Source organism: Centroberyx affinis, unplaced genomic scaffold, assembly GCF_046629955.1.
Source record: "Centroberyx affinis isolate AG114_WGS23_722 - 3 ecotype Tasmania unplaced genomic scaffold, CSIRO-AGI_Caff_v1 ptg001405l_1, whole genome shotgun sequence".
In the NCBI taxonomy this organism is placed as follows: Eukaryota; Metazoa; Chordata; class Actinopteri; order Beryciformes; family Berycidae; genus Centroberyx; species Centroberyx affinis.
Window position 1 is genome coordinate 130,539 of NW_027279886.1, and position 12,658 is coordinate 143,196.

Genomic DNA, 12,658 nt, shown 5'->3' on the forward strand with positions numbered 1-12,658 from the left:
AATGGATAGTATGTTGCAGGCAAACTGAGAGGGTGACAAATTAATCCTTCTTTTTTTCCCCAAGTGTGAACTGTCACCGAATGAAACAAAGAAAATGTAATTTCTCTCTGCCTCTCTGACTCTTCTGTGTATCACGCTCTTCTTCCTCCTCCTGCGCAAACCTCCTCCAGTACCTGTGTTGTCCAGGAAGAACTTGAGGGAGCGCTCCACGCTGGTGAAGAAGCCGTCGATGACCATGTCGTCCACGTACTCCACGTAGGCCTTCCACTCCTCCGAGTTCGGCTCAGCCCGGAACAGCTCCAGATTGCTCTGAGACACCGGGGTGAGCGTGAGACTCATACTGAAACATCATCTATATATACCATATTCAAAATAATCCTTAAAAACTTTCAAAGCAGCTCATGAATTGTAAGCTTTATAATAACCTCATAGGCGTGGAGCAACAGAATGATGAAATGGGAGTGAAACTTTAGGTCCACTAAGAACTCTTTTTTTTATACCTTAAGAAGGAAGTGGATCTTTTCTCCGGAGGAGCGTATCAGACCGTAAAACCTGTCCAGCCTCTCGGCCCGGTCCTCCAGGCTGAGCAGTGTGTCTTTCTTGCCCTCCTTCCTGTCGAAGATGGGGCTGGCCCAGGACCTCATGCAGCTCTGGACCTCCTCCACGTTGTCCTTAGTCCTCTGGAGTCGGCTCTCCAGGTCGCAAACAGAGTCGCGCACCTCCTGGATATACTGCCAAATACCTGAAATCGGATGCATAATAGAGACGTGTGATGAAGAACTGAAAAGGGCAGGGAAATGGTAATCGCCCATTAGGAATGAATGGGAGTTATGTGATCAAAATACTGGAAATCCTGAAAAAAAATCCCTCTGCAAAATCGCATCCCTTATAAGTTAATCTTGTATCTGGCTAAACTGAACAGAGAGGTATGCACTCGTCTAAGCATTTAATGCACATCGCACAGGAATGCAATGATAACATTCATGCGAACGTGATGCCATCAATCCTAAGATGGAATGAGCGCAATGTTTTCTTACATGTGGGAAATCTACTTTGAATATATCTTTCACTGCATAATCCTGCGCTTGTCAAGGGTCAGAAGACGTAGAGGGAGAACGGCTGACCTTTGCTCTCTCCCCGAATAAATCTGCTGCAGACGTGTTCCAGAAAAAAACCCCGAAAGCGTTCCATAAGTAGCTAGAGAGTGCACACACACACACACACACACACACACACACACACACACACACTCACACACCGCAACATAAAGCAGCCAAGTCTGCAGAGGAGCTGTGTGCCGCTGGGCGCATTCTGTCTGGAACCGTCCCCAAAGACAGCGGAGTGCATTGGCTTGTACCGCAAACGCTCGTCTCATTTCAGCCCCAGCTCTTTGGGGAACGGCGGATTCGAAGAAAAACACACAGCGTCCCCCCCCCCCCCCGACAACGCCGCGTCAATCACACCGTATCAATGATTGAACGCCTCTCCTGTTCCTATTACGGATCTTTTTCCGAAAACCGCGAGAGCCTCCGTGAGGTGAGCGGTTGGTGTCACCTCTCACGGCAGCCTGCGCTAGTTTACTTCGGTTTCGTTTTATTGGACAGTTTTAAAACATGAGTCACAGAACTCGGATGGGAATTTGTCAAGGGAGAGCGCGATAAAGTCTTCGTCTTATTTCCATCGTGGTCCTGGATGTTTTTCTCTGGATGGGAGGAAACATCAGAGAAAAGGACACAACACATAGTGATTCAACCTGTACCCAGTTCATCTGCTGTTCTAAACACCCAGTGTCAGGTCGGTCTTGCCTCTGGCACACAGGTATTGATGCGTTTTACCTTTCTGGCAGCAGCAACAGCAGTTTGATTTGAATACATAGAAGAACTGGGTAGTGAGCATGAGCAGTGATAGCCACTATGGCTGAACAGACAAAGAAAAGAGAAACTCAAACTGCATCAACAGAAAATCCAAGGACAAAGACGTCACAGTACTGGACACACTGTTTGATTAACCACTTTAACAATAGAAACTGATATATGTAATTGTGTCATTCCCCGAGAACTGTATCTGCCAATTATCCAATTAGTGAAATAAGCGAGTCCTGACCTTGGCTGTTCCAGTTCAGGCTCTCCTCGGCCTCTTTGAGCTGAGTGTCGATGGCCCCGAGCTGGCGGCGAACCAGAGGATACTCCACATCTAACACCGAGCACATCACCTGGAGCCAGACAGCGGGGGGACAGGCGGAGAGATAAAGACAGAGAGAAAGACGTGATTTGATTTTCAGCACCCATTAAGCGTGTACAGAAATATCTCTTTAATATAGCTGCCATCAAAAAGGCACGCGAAGGCCCGGATCATCACAGCGGGCCGTCACCCTCATTAAAAAGTCAGTATTTCTGGATTGTGTCGCGTTTAATTGGACTTGCACTTTTTGGGACTTGAGGCGTTGTATTGCCGTATTTGTTCAAATGCAATTATCTTATTGAGGGACCTGCGATGTGTCTACCTGGACTTGGTGGGAACCGTCCTCTATGTGGCTGAATTAATTACATCAGTGATTGCTGCTGTATTGTCCTACGCTAAATTATTGAACCTGCCATTCTGCCCTCATGTCCAATTCCCATTAAGAACCACAATAGAAATAAGCTTATTAAATCATCTTTACTCTGTTATTCTTGATAAAGAATAATGTGTGTGATATGGCCTCTGGCAAAGAGTAGCATATTTAATATACTATTTTTCTTTCAATTAAACCAAATAAAGTCAATCAATACCTACACATACTGCATATCCTTATATCTATGCATGCTTAATACCTAACCAGTGCATATATCCATACAGGATCAAATTCATATATTTTTGTTTATTTGCTCTCCACAGCGATTACAGCAGCTGCACAAAGTCACAGTACTAGTTAATGCATTGATAGATTTTAATGGAGCTTTTAGCAACCTTGTTGTATCGGCCCGCGGTGAGCTCCAGGTTGGCCACGTACTGCCACAGCTGCCCCCTGGTGGTGTAGAGCTGCGCTGCAGTGTCAGGCACCACCTCGGTCTGTCTGGCCTCCAGGTACCTCACCTCCCTCAGCACAGACACCAGCTGAGGGACGGACAGACAGGTTAAGAGACATTATTGGCATACTGAGATTTTTAGTTTGCGATTTTTTTTTGCCAATATTCAATATTGCTATGGCCGTTTTCATGGCAAAAAAAAAAAGTATTCAGCGTTTCCCCCAGAATGTTATTCTTAGCAGGGTAGAAAAGCCTGTGAAAAAGCAATTAGACCATCATGGGACACTAAACCTCTCAATTAAAACCCAGACTAATGAAATTCCTTTAGGTGGGTTAGCAGCTCATTAAGGCACGGTGACCCCCCAACACACTTATGTAATGGTAGGGGGAAAACTCTGGGATACATTGTTGCCTTTAAAATGAATAATTAATTTACAACAACTAATTTAACAATTTAATCAACGAATAACGTGCAGAGAAAATAAAACTTCACTGCAGGTTTTACAGGCCGTTTTATGGAGCTGTGGTCAGGAATGAACCTCCTTACAGCATGAACTGGCTGATATTCAATATTTAATAAAAGCCCAATATCAACCCGCTATCCAATATTGGTCTAGCCCTATTATCCACAGCTATTCAGAACAAAAGGTTCGTTTAAACAGAGTGAGAGTCTTGGATCAGTCATTCTATCATTGCAGCCTGAAAGTAAAGACCTGAGGGTTGAAGTTGACTGAGATCAGGCGTGTCGTCGGGTCTCTGCTGAGTAATGGCAAGCTGAGGTTGAACTGGGACCTCTCAGCCACCGTCTCTGTCCACGTCTCATACAGGTCGCGGGAGTATCTGGAATAAAAAAACACAAGGAAGCACCGATCTAATCTGAGATCGCAATCACTGGTCTTAAATTAATATCAAAGAGAACCACTCTCCTTCTCTGCTTTCCGCTTTGTCCAATTTATACATTTTTACCGCTGGGGAATAACGTCGTCTCGTATTCCCATGAAAGGGTCCGGGGGCTTTTATTTTCACAAGGCCGCGAGCTGTGCAAATGGCTCACATCATGAAAATTAAAAATCAGGAACAAAATAAGCGGCTAAAAGGCATATGATTGAGCCATTATTCCGATCCTCGGAGGTTGTAAACAAAATGGGCAGAGTGATTCGCCTGCCGTATCAAGCTGACGATACGGGGGGGGGGGGGCATACGAGGACAAAAGCTGATTCATCGGCGAGCGGCTGGGAACAGACAATATGTCAGGGCTCTGTACAGCTATATCAATCTGTAAATAGCCACGATTATGATGAGGACTTTAGTGCGTGCTGTGTGCTCCTTATTGGATTTCTGCTGTGAGCTTCATTTCCTGATAGTGGCACCGCAGACGCAGAGGCAATCAAATGCCTTGGTCATGGCCATAAATCACGCAGCGTTTTGTCTGCGGGGGTAATGAGTGAGGATGCCCGTCCCGGCCCTGACTGGAATATGTATAACGGCGGCGGCGTTCGGCGGCGGCGGCGCTGATTATTACGGCATAACAAGAGGCTCTAATTTCTGATGGGAGTAAATTGAGGGCAGAGAACCGGTGTTGTTCATCATTCCATTAGACCGGGTGCGGGGACATGAAGTGAAGGAGTTATATTAAGCATGTGAAGCGTAAGGAATGAGTGTTTGCGTGTGTACGTGTGTGTGTGTGTATAGGTCTGTGTGATGACACGCAACCACACACATACACACTTTTGTATTGCTATACTTGTGAGGACCTTCATTGACTCCATTCATTTGCCAATCCTTAACCCTATCTTTAATCCTTTCTCTAACCTGAACCTAAACCTAATCCTAAAGTTGCGAAGTTGTAACCCTAAACCAGTGGTTCTCAACGTGGGGTCCGGGGACCACCTGGGGTCCTTGGGGGGGGGTTCCAGGGGGTCCCCAGCAAATTGATGAATTGTTAAACTTCACCATTATTTCATTTACAAGAAGTTGATTTTATTAGAGAAAGTAGAAGAATGACTATTTTGATCATAGTTTCACTGTTATCTCTCTACCTACAATAGAGATAGTCATGGAATTCTGGACAAAATCATATCTGACAATAAAAATATTCTCAGATTTGGGTCCGAGAGACAAAATCAAATGGGGGTCTGTGGCTCTAATATGGACTAAATTAGGGGTCCTTGATATGAAAAAGGTTGAGAATCACTGTCCTAAACTAGCCTTGAAGAAGTGAGGCGTGGCAAAATGTCCTCACTTTGTAGGATTATACTTGTCCTCCTATCCTTGTGAGGACATTTGGTCTCACACACACATACACACACAATTCAGTCCGGCACAAACCCTGCCATATAAACGCACGCTTGTCCGCCAAAAACTGCATTCCCCCCCCCCCAATAGGATGCTTTATCTTGCAGGTTTTGATGTTGGATGTGGTCTAAAAGGCCATTTCTCACTTGGCATCAGTGAACAGAGACAGAGCGTGTGGGATTATGGGAGTGCTGTGAAATAATCTACAGAGCAGCGCCGCAGTAATGAGAACATAAATCATGCCTGGAGCTGCATGTCTTCATGCTATTCCACGGGGGCCGCTTCATAAATGTTATACACTCAACTAACAAAATCACAAATGTTCAGTTTAAACACAGCGCTGCCGCGGAGTCGACGTCTGATCCGTGTTATTAGTTTTCATGATGCATGTAGAACAAAGTGAAGTCCTATTCTATCACAGTCTATTCTGTTTAATCTTTCCTCTGTTCTTTTATTCAGCGATACATATGTCTAAACATGACGACATACAGTGTAACGCACCGAGATAAAACGCAAACACACCTGTCCAAGAGTTGCATCATCTCCTCGTACTTCTGGACAACCCTGCCTCCTTCTGCAGACTCCAGGCACCTAAGGAGAAGATGAAACTTCACTGCCCATGCAAAAGTCATAGCCACTGTTTTTTTTTTTCAATATATTCCAAAACATTACATTATACGGTCCTGTCTATCTGCTGTTATGTTGGAGACAAGAGAGAGAAGACTCACGGGTAGGAGATGTGTCTGAATTTGGAGAAGGGGACCTGGATGCGCTCCTGTAGCTCCTGGGCCCATCTCAGCCCCCCAGCTACTGCTGGCATATTCCTATTCACTGGGGTATAGCCTGAGGAGGTAAAGTGTCATTGGAATTACTGTAATTCAGATATTTACCATAAAGTCAGTGAAGGAAACAGCTAAGAACTACAGGTAATCTGCACTAATGCAATATTGCATTGTTTTATGTAAGAATACACCCATTTTATCAGCCTAAATCACAAAGTGGGGCTCCAACAAAGAAGAGCGTCCTAAGAAATGAGCAGCTCAAACAAAATTCTGGTGTTGGGTATGAACACTGGTGGGAAATCAAAACTTAAGAGCAAAATACAAACTGTCTCCTAGACAGCAGCCAGTGCTCCAGAGTCGAGAGAAAGCTGCACTGATATGCTTTGGTATAAAGTTTCACAGACTGGCTGGGTTGATAAACATCAGTGTGCTGTTTACTACAAGATTTCTGGGTTTTAAAGTCAGCACAAATTTAAACAGTTACCTCTTGCTGCCATTTGGGGCCGCCAACGTGCAAAATTGTTAAATTATGCATCTTAAATCAACTGTTCCTTTTTTGTCCCCCACCAAAGGGGGGACTATGGGTCGTTCTCCGTCTGTTCATTTGTTTGTTTGTTTGTTCGTTCGTTCGTTCGTTCGTTAGTCACACTGTGACGTTGACTTTGTGCTGCTAGGGGGCGGCATTGACAATGAATGGGGACTCAGTGGTAAAGCAGGTCATACAGTTAAAGTTATCATACAATGTGGGGGACAATGAATGGGGACTTAGTGGTAAAGCAATACAGTTAAAGTTATCATAGGTAACATAATAGTCTACACACGCTACACACTTGGAGACATCAGACTGGGTTGATGTGTTGAAGTGAGAGTCAATGGAGAATTTTTGGGCAAAGCTCTAACCACAAGACACTGTAGTTATTGTACAGTTGTTGGACTGTTGTACTGTTATTGCACTCATCACTGCACTACCACTGTGCCGTCAGTGTTGACTACTTATATCATATTACCACTTACCTACTGTGCAATACCATATATCACTTATCATTTAGCATTTGTATCATTCATAACACTCACGCTCCTGGTGTTGTATGTTATATTGTATATTGTATTATAAATTGTATCGTAGTGTACATTGTGTAATGTACGGATTGTATTTATTGCGTATTGTAGTTCTCATATTTTGTACTGTATTGAGTAAAAACAGGACAATTACAGTTACTACATTTCAAGATATAACTTATAAGCCTAATTCTGAGGAGAGTAGGCAACATAAATATATGGTCAATCTGTCCTTTCATTGTCCCATACGAAAATGCTTACACAATTTCACTCATATTTCAAGTACACTCAGCAATCACTGACTGACCCAAGGGTGGAACTACATCACTGGTGGGGGACAGCATGTTTACTATTTGCTTGTTGATTTTGATTTATGAAGATATAAAGTGGAAGTCAGTGCGGCCTACTGGTTAGACACTGAACCCCTAGCTGCTCACTCTTTGTCTCTCTGTGAAAGCAACAGCTCAATATAAAACATAGGCAGTATTCTGAATCTCACCCAGCTCTTCTGCACTTTGAATGTGTTTGTTGAAGAGGAGTTTACAGCAGTCCAGCTCCTTGCTGAACACAGACACAAGCAGAGGGTATCTCTCCTGAGCATCTGCAGCCACCAAGGGGCGCTCCAACAGGCTGCCAAACATATCCAGGACCTGTAGGCGTCAGAGGAGTAAAGGAGAATTCAAATAAATGTGTGTGTGTGTGTGTGTCGGTGTGTATGTGTGCTTGCATGAGATTATGTCCCCAGACCTTGAAGGCATGCTCCAGTCCTGAGGCGTCATCAAAGGCCTGACAGAAGACAGCTCCTAGTCGGCGGTCTGTGTCATCCACCTTCAGTCTGAACTCTCTCACATCTTCTTCAAACTCCTAGAGGGCAGATATAGCTCAGCTAGTCCGACAGCCAAAACACCACACAGCGGTACGAGTGAACGCAGAGCCAGCACAGCATATTCCTTTTCACATCTGACTGACTCAAAGTGATCCAGCGGGGAGAACTGACTGGGTCTTACAAGCAAAGTAAATTGCTTTTCTTGCTATAACTCAGGATCGTCTTGGTTAAGCAACTAGATGGCAGTGAGAAAAAAAGTCCATTTTGGCAGAAAAACAATTTGCTTCACAAAAGCTGGAACGACCAGGCCGTGGTGGTCATTGCTAGCTTGAGAGAAAAGAGCATGTATTGAGGAGTATTCAGGGGTAGAAATTACACTGAGCTTGTAGCCTGTGTCTAGAATTTCATAAAGCGCTTGTGAAAATGGATTGACCTTAAAAGTAGCTCAAAAAAATGACAGCCCTATTTGTCCCACCAGGCAAGTGACAAAGCCCCTATAACCCTCCGTACCTTATTGTTCACATCCAAGCAGTCATAGGATTTCTCTGTGAAGTACTTGTAAGTGTCCAGGAACTCTTGGTGGAGCAACTGGACCTGCTGGCTCAGGCCTCGGCCTCTGATTCCTCCAAACTCCACTTTCTCAAGCTTCAACAGGTCCACGGCTGCCAACAGGACGTCCTACAGGGAGACAGAAAAGGAGGTGTGCCATCAAGCAAGAAGAGGTCTGTGGTTTGCAATAAGTCAAGTTAACAATTTGGCGTTTATTACAGAAAGAATCTTTATCCAAAATATAAGTAATAGATACCTCTCCTGGATATCTAAAATCATCTCTCATCATGCTTTGGCTCACATGACCTTTGGAGTACTGTATTGAATGATGTCTCTGTGCTCACCTCAATGGCCTTGACTCTGTGAATAAAGCAGTCGAGTCCAGAGAAGACCATGAGCGGGGAGAAGTCCCAAGGCCTCACCAGCCTCCCGTTCCTCTGGTATTGGTCCAGGTTGGCCCTGCGTTCCTCGTAGGTGCTCCTGAAGAGCTGGAGGATCTCCAGGCTTGTCTGCACCTTCAGCAGACTCTCTGAGACCTCCCCCTTCAGAACCTCTTCTGGATTTAGATACACCCGGGCCTGGAGTTGGACAGCAGTTAAATGTAAATAGAAGAACTTGGTAGTTAGCATGAGCAGCAATAGCCATCATGGCTGAACAGACAAAGAAAAGAGAAACTCAAACTGCATCAACAGAAAATCCAAGGAAAAAGATGTCACAGTACTGGACACACTTTTATTTACCACAATAAAAAAAGACAGATCTCACAGACTACCACTGGAACAGAGAACAACTGCTGTTGACCTGTTGTATGAGGAGATTGCAGGTCTCCTGCAGCAGAACGATGAGGCGGGCTGGGGTGTTGTAGTATCTGGAGTTGGCCCACACCAGACACACTGTGTGCATCAGAGGGCCGATCTGACCCCTAACATCAGGAAACTCTGCATTCTCCATGTCTTCAAAAAGACGCTGCAGGGGCCTCAAGTAGGTGCAGATGTCCTTTGCCTCCTCCAATGCTGGCAAGTGAAGACGTGATTAAAGTCAATACAACCAACAATGCCCTATGTGCGATAGTAGATGACAAGCTTAGATGATAAATCCTCTTTACCTATTCAAAGTAGCACCTGCTATACCACAGAAAGCAGGCCTCATTGAGTTTTGCTCTATTGTAGTATAAGCTTTGAGTCATTACCTGCAAGGACGTCCTGCAGCATGTTTCTAAAGGCAGGGTAATAGCTGCTCTCCACGGCCTCCAACAGCACTGCCATCTTTGTCACCTTGGAGGACTTGAACTGGGAATGGATGCACTCCAAGTCTGCATATCTTCGAGGAAGAAAAAGCAAAACAAAAGAAAGAAATGGAAAACAAACAAGTTTCTGTCACATTACCGAATTTCCAAGAGTCAAAGTTTTCCAAGAGTCAAGAGGAAAGTAAATGGAAAGTAGAGGGTATCCTATTACGATTTGGCAGCATAAGACATAATTCTGCTTTGTTATCTACAAAAGCACCACTAAAGCACAAAAAAAGCAACAGAGAGAGGAGAGGACAGGTCTCTAAATTACCTTTTTTACTTGATAGCACAGGTGTTTCCAACCTCAAAATAAATAAGTAGCACCAGCAAAAACTCACAAAAGAAATCAACACAGAGGACCTCAGGGATATAGTTTGTTTTTTTCACGAGCGCTACGTTAAACAGACGAAGCACAGGAGTTGCCAGAGGATCTATGGCGTCTGTCTGTAATCAGACCTACAGTATAGTGCTGCTGACCTGTTCCTCCAGAAGAGCAGCTCTGTGTATGGCGTTGGATTGTTGCCTTCCAGCAGAGCCTCAGAGGAGTCCTTCTTCAGGACTGCACGGATCTGGTGGCTCCACTCAATCACTACAGACTCTATGGAGTGGATGATGCTCTTATCCACTATGTCCCCCCTGTAGCGTTTCAGAAGGAACATCATATTTGAATGTAGAAGTGGGCAAATGATGCATCCACACATGAATGACAGGGTACGGATCTACCTTTTGTCTCGTTCCAGGGCCGCTTGCTCCACTCTCTCTGAGCCTGCAGGCAGAGGCAGCAGAGTCTTGCCTTTGACTTGGCCTGACACCACAAACACATTGGTCTTGAGGGAGTGGACATGGCGCCGGATGTCCTGAGAAACTACCTGTGGCCATTCAGTGTGGTTCCTGCCGTTGGACAGCAGCGGCACCACCACCTGGAGGAGTGTAAGTAAATGGGAAGGATGGAAAAATGATTGCTTTAAAGGAATAGTTCACCCAAAAATTTAAATTCTGTCATCATCTACTCACCCTCATGCCAAATGAAACACAGGTGAAATTTGTTAGTCCATATAACACACAGGGAGGTGGCAGCACAACTTCGTAGGAGCCTTCTCCAAAACAACTGAAGTCAATGGGGACCTGTTCTTTAGAGTTCCCAAAAAAAAACCCGCCAAACAATCACACTGTGAATAGAAAGACCTATACACCATTATTTGTTGCAAATCAATCAGCTGTAGTTAAGATTTGCACTAAATGATGGTGTAAATATACTGTAGGTCTTTTTGGAACTCTGTAGAACTGGTCCCCACTGACTTCAGTTGTTTTGGAGAAGGCTGCTATGGAGTTGTGCTGGCAGCCTCCCTGTGTGTTATATGGACAAACTTCACCTGTGTTTCAACTGGCATGAGGGTGAGTAGATGATGACAGAATTTTCATTTTTGGGTGAACTATTCCTTTAAAGAACACTTTTTCAGTGATTTAAAGTCAATTCTTTCTCTAATTTATAATTTAATTCACCTACTTTGAGTGTTCACAGACAATCACAACTGAGGACAATGGCCCTTTCATCATCTTGAGCCTGCCCTATGTGTATATGTAATAATTAACAAGTGTATTCTGCTCTGCTTACCTCCTCAACTAGAGCAGAAAACTGATCAAGTGGAGCATAAGACAAGTCCCCGTAGACCAAATTACTTTTCATTAAGTCAGGAGTCAGCGCAGTTCTGCTCTGCTTGACAAAGTAGACCGCTTTATTTTTGGAGTTCGCCGTGAAGCGGGCGGCGGGCTGCAGGAGTCCGGCCGCGTTCAGCGACACCACCAAAGTCATCTGGTCCGGTTTGTCCAAAAAGTCTTGAATGAGCAGCTTGTTGTCCTCGACGCAGATGCATTTTTGCCATCGCTCCTGTTTCAGCTTCAGAGCCCTCAACACGTAATCCTCGATGAATTCAAATCGTTTGTCCTTAGCGGGTGAGTCGTCCATGTCTGCGGGGCTCTCCTCTCCGCTTGTCCCGGGCCAGTCCGGGTTTGTGTATGAACTGATTGTGTCTCGGCCTCCATAGTAACGCAGTGTTTGCATTAATGAGGCCGTTGCTTAGGGGACTTTCAGCGACCTGGTGCTGACCCAGGACCAGGACAATCCCCCCTGTCTGTTAACCTGCTGACTTGGCACCTATTGTTCACTTGCTCGCTAATTGTTAAAGTGCGAGTCGGAACACTGAAGTCAAAGTGCGGCTGTTAGTAATAACACCATTAAGGGAATAACTGACTACCTCAAATAAGAGAGTTTGAAAAGCGCCAATGTTGGGCTAGAGCGCCCGGGTTAAAATCAAAGACCGTCTGTTTCCATTTTCTTTTTCCTTCTCGCAGTTAAGCACCATGGACGAACAGGAAAAAAAAAGTAAAGTTATTTTTAGAAATCAACCCTCTCCTCTATCTGCAAGTGAGAAATCAACAACAATGATAACCCAAATACTACTACTAGGCCTACTACTCGGGATGCTATTATTTTATTTATTTAATTAAAACATATTTATATATTTTTTTATATTTATTATTATTTTGATTAGCCCATTATTATTATTAGTAATAATAATAATAGTAGGATTTATATTATTGCTATTATTATTTTTATCGTTGTTGTTGTTATAATTACTATTTCTATTATTATTAGTGCTGTTATTATTGTTGTTGGTGGTGATGGTTTTTCAGAAAGCTGCAATTGCCATACTCTGCCACAGGGTGGCATCACTGCAGTGAAAACAACACCTCATGTCTGATCTTAACCTGGTTTGTCCAGCTGCCAGGCATCAGGCTTTTGTGGCCTGAACGACAGACAAATGAACTGTGAAGCTCAAAGCTGAAAGGT

At 44.3% G+C, this 12,658-nt stretch overlaps 1 protein-coding gene across 1 annotated transcript in view; it reads right to left on the minus strand.

The window, feature by feature from the left end:
- The window catches only part of LOC139649845 (dynein axonemal heavy chain 9-like), a 100,194-nt gene extending 88,344 nt beyond the window's left edge, over nucleotides 1-11,850 (minus strand). The window contains 17 exon segments of the mRNA XM_071526347.1: nucleotides 174-309; nucleotides 501-742; nucleotides 2,104-2,212; nucleotides 2,950-3,096; nucleotides 3,722-3,848; nucleotides 5,826-5,894; nucleotides 6,032-6,146; nucleotides 7,644-7,794; nucleotides 7,892-8,008; nucleotides 8,481-8,648; nucleotides 8,864-9,097; nucleotides 9,321-9,532; nucleotides 9,709-9,839; nucleotides 10,285-10,443; nucleotides 10,531-10,727; nucleotides 11,423-11,784; nucleotides 11,787-11,850. Coding sequence (XP_071382448.1) covers nucleotides 174-309; nucleotides 501-742; nucleotides 2,104-2,212; nucleotides 2,950-3,096; nucleotides 3,722-3,848; nucleotides 5,826-5,894; nucleotides 6,032-6,146; nucleotides 7,644-7,794; nucleotides 7,892-8,008; nucleotides 8,481-8,648; nucleotides 8,864-9,097; nucleotides 9,321-9,532; nucleotides 9,709-9,839; nucleotides 10,285-10,443; nucleotides 10,531-10,727; nucleotides 11,423-11,784; nucleotides 11,787-11,850 — 2,740 coding nt within the window.
- Nucleotides 11,851-12,658: the final 808 nt, after the last annotated feature.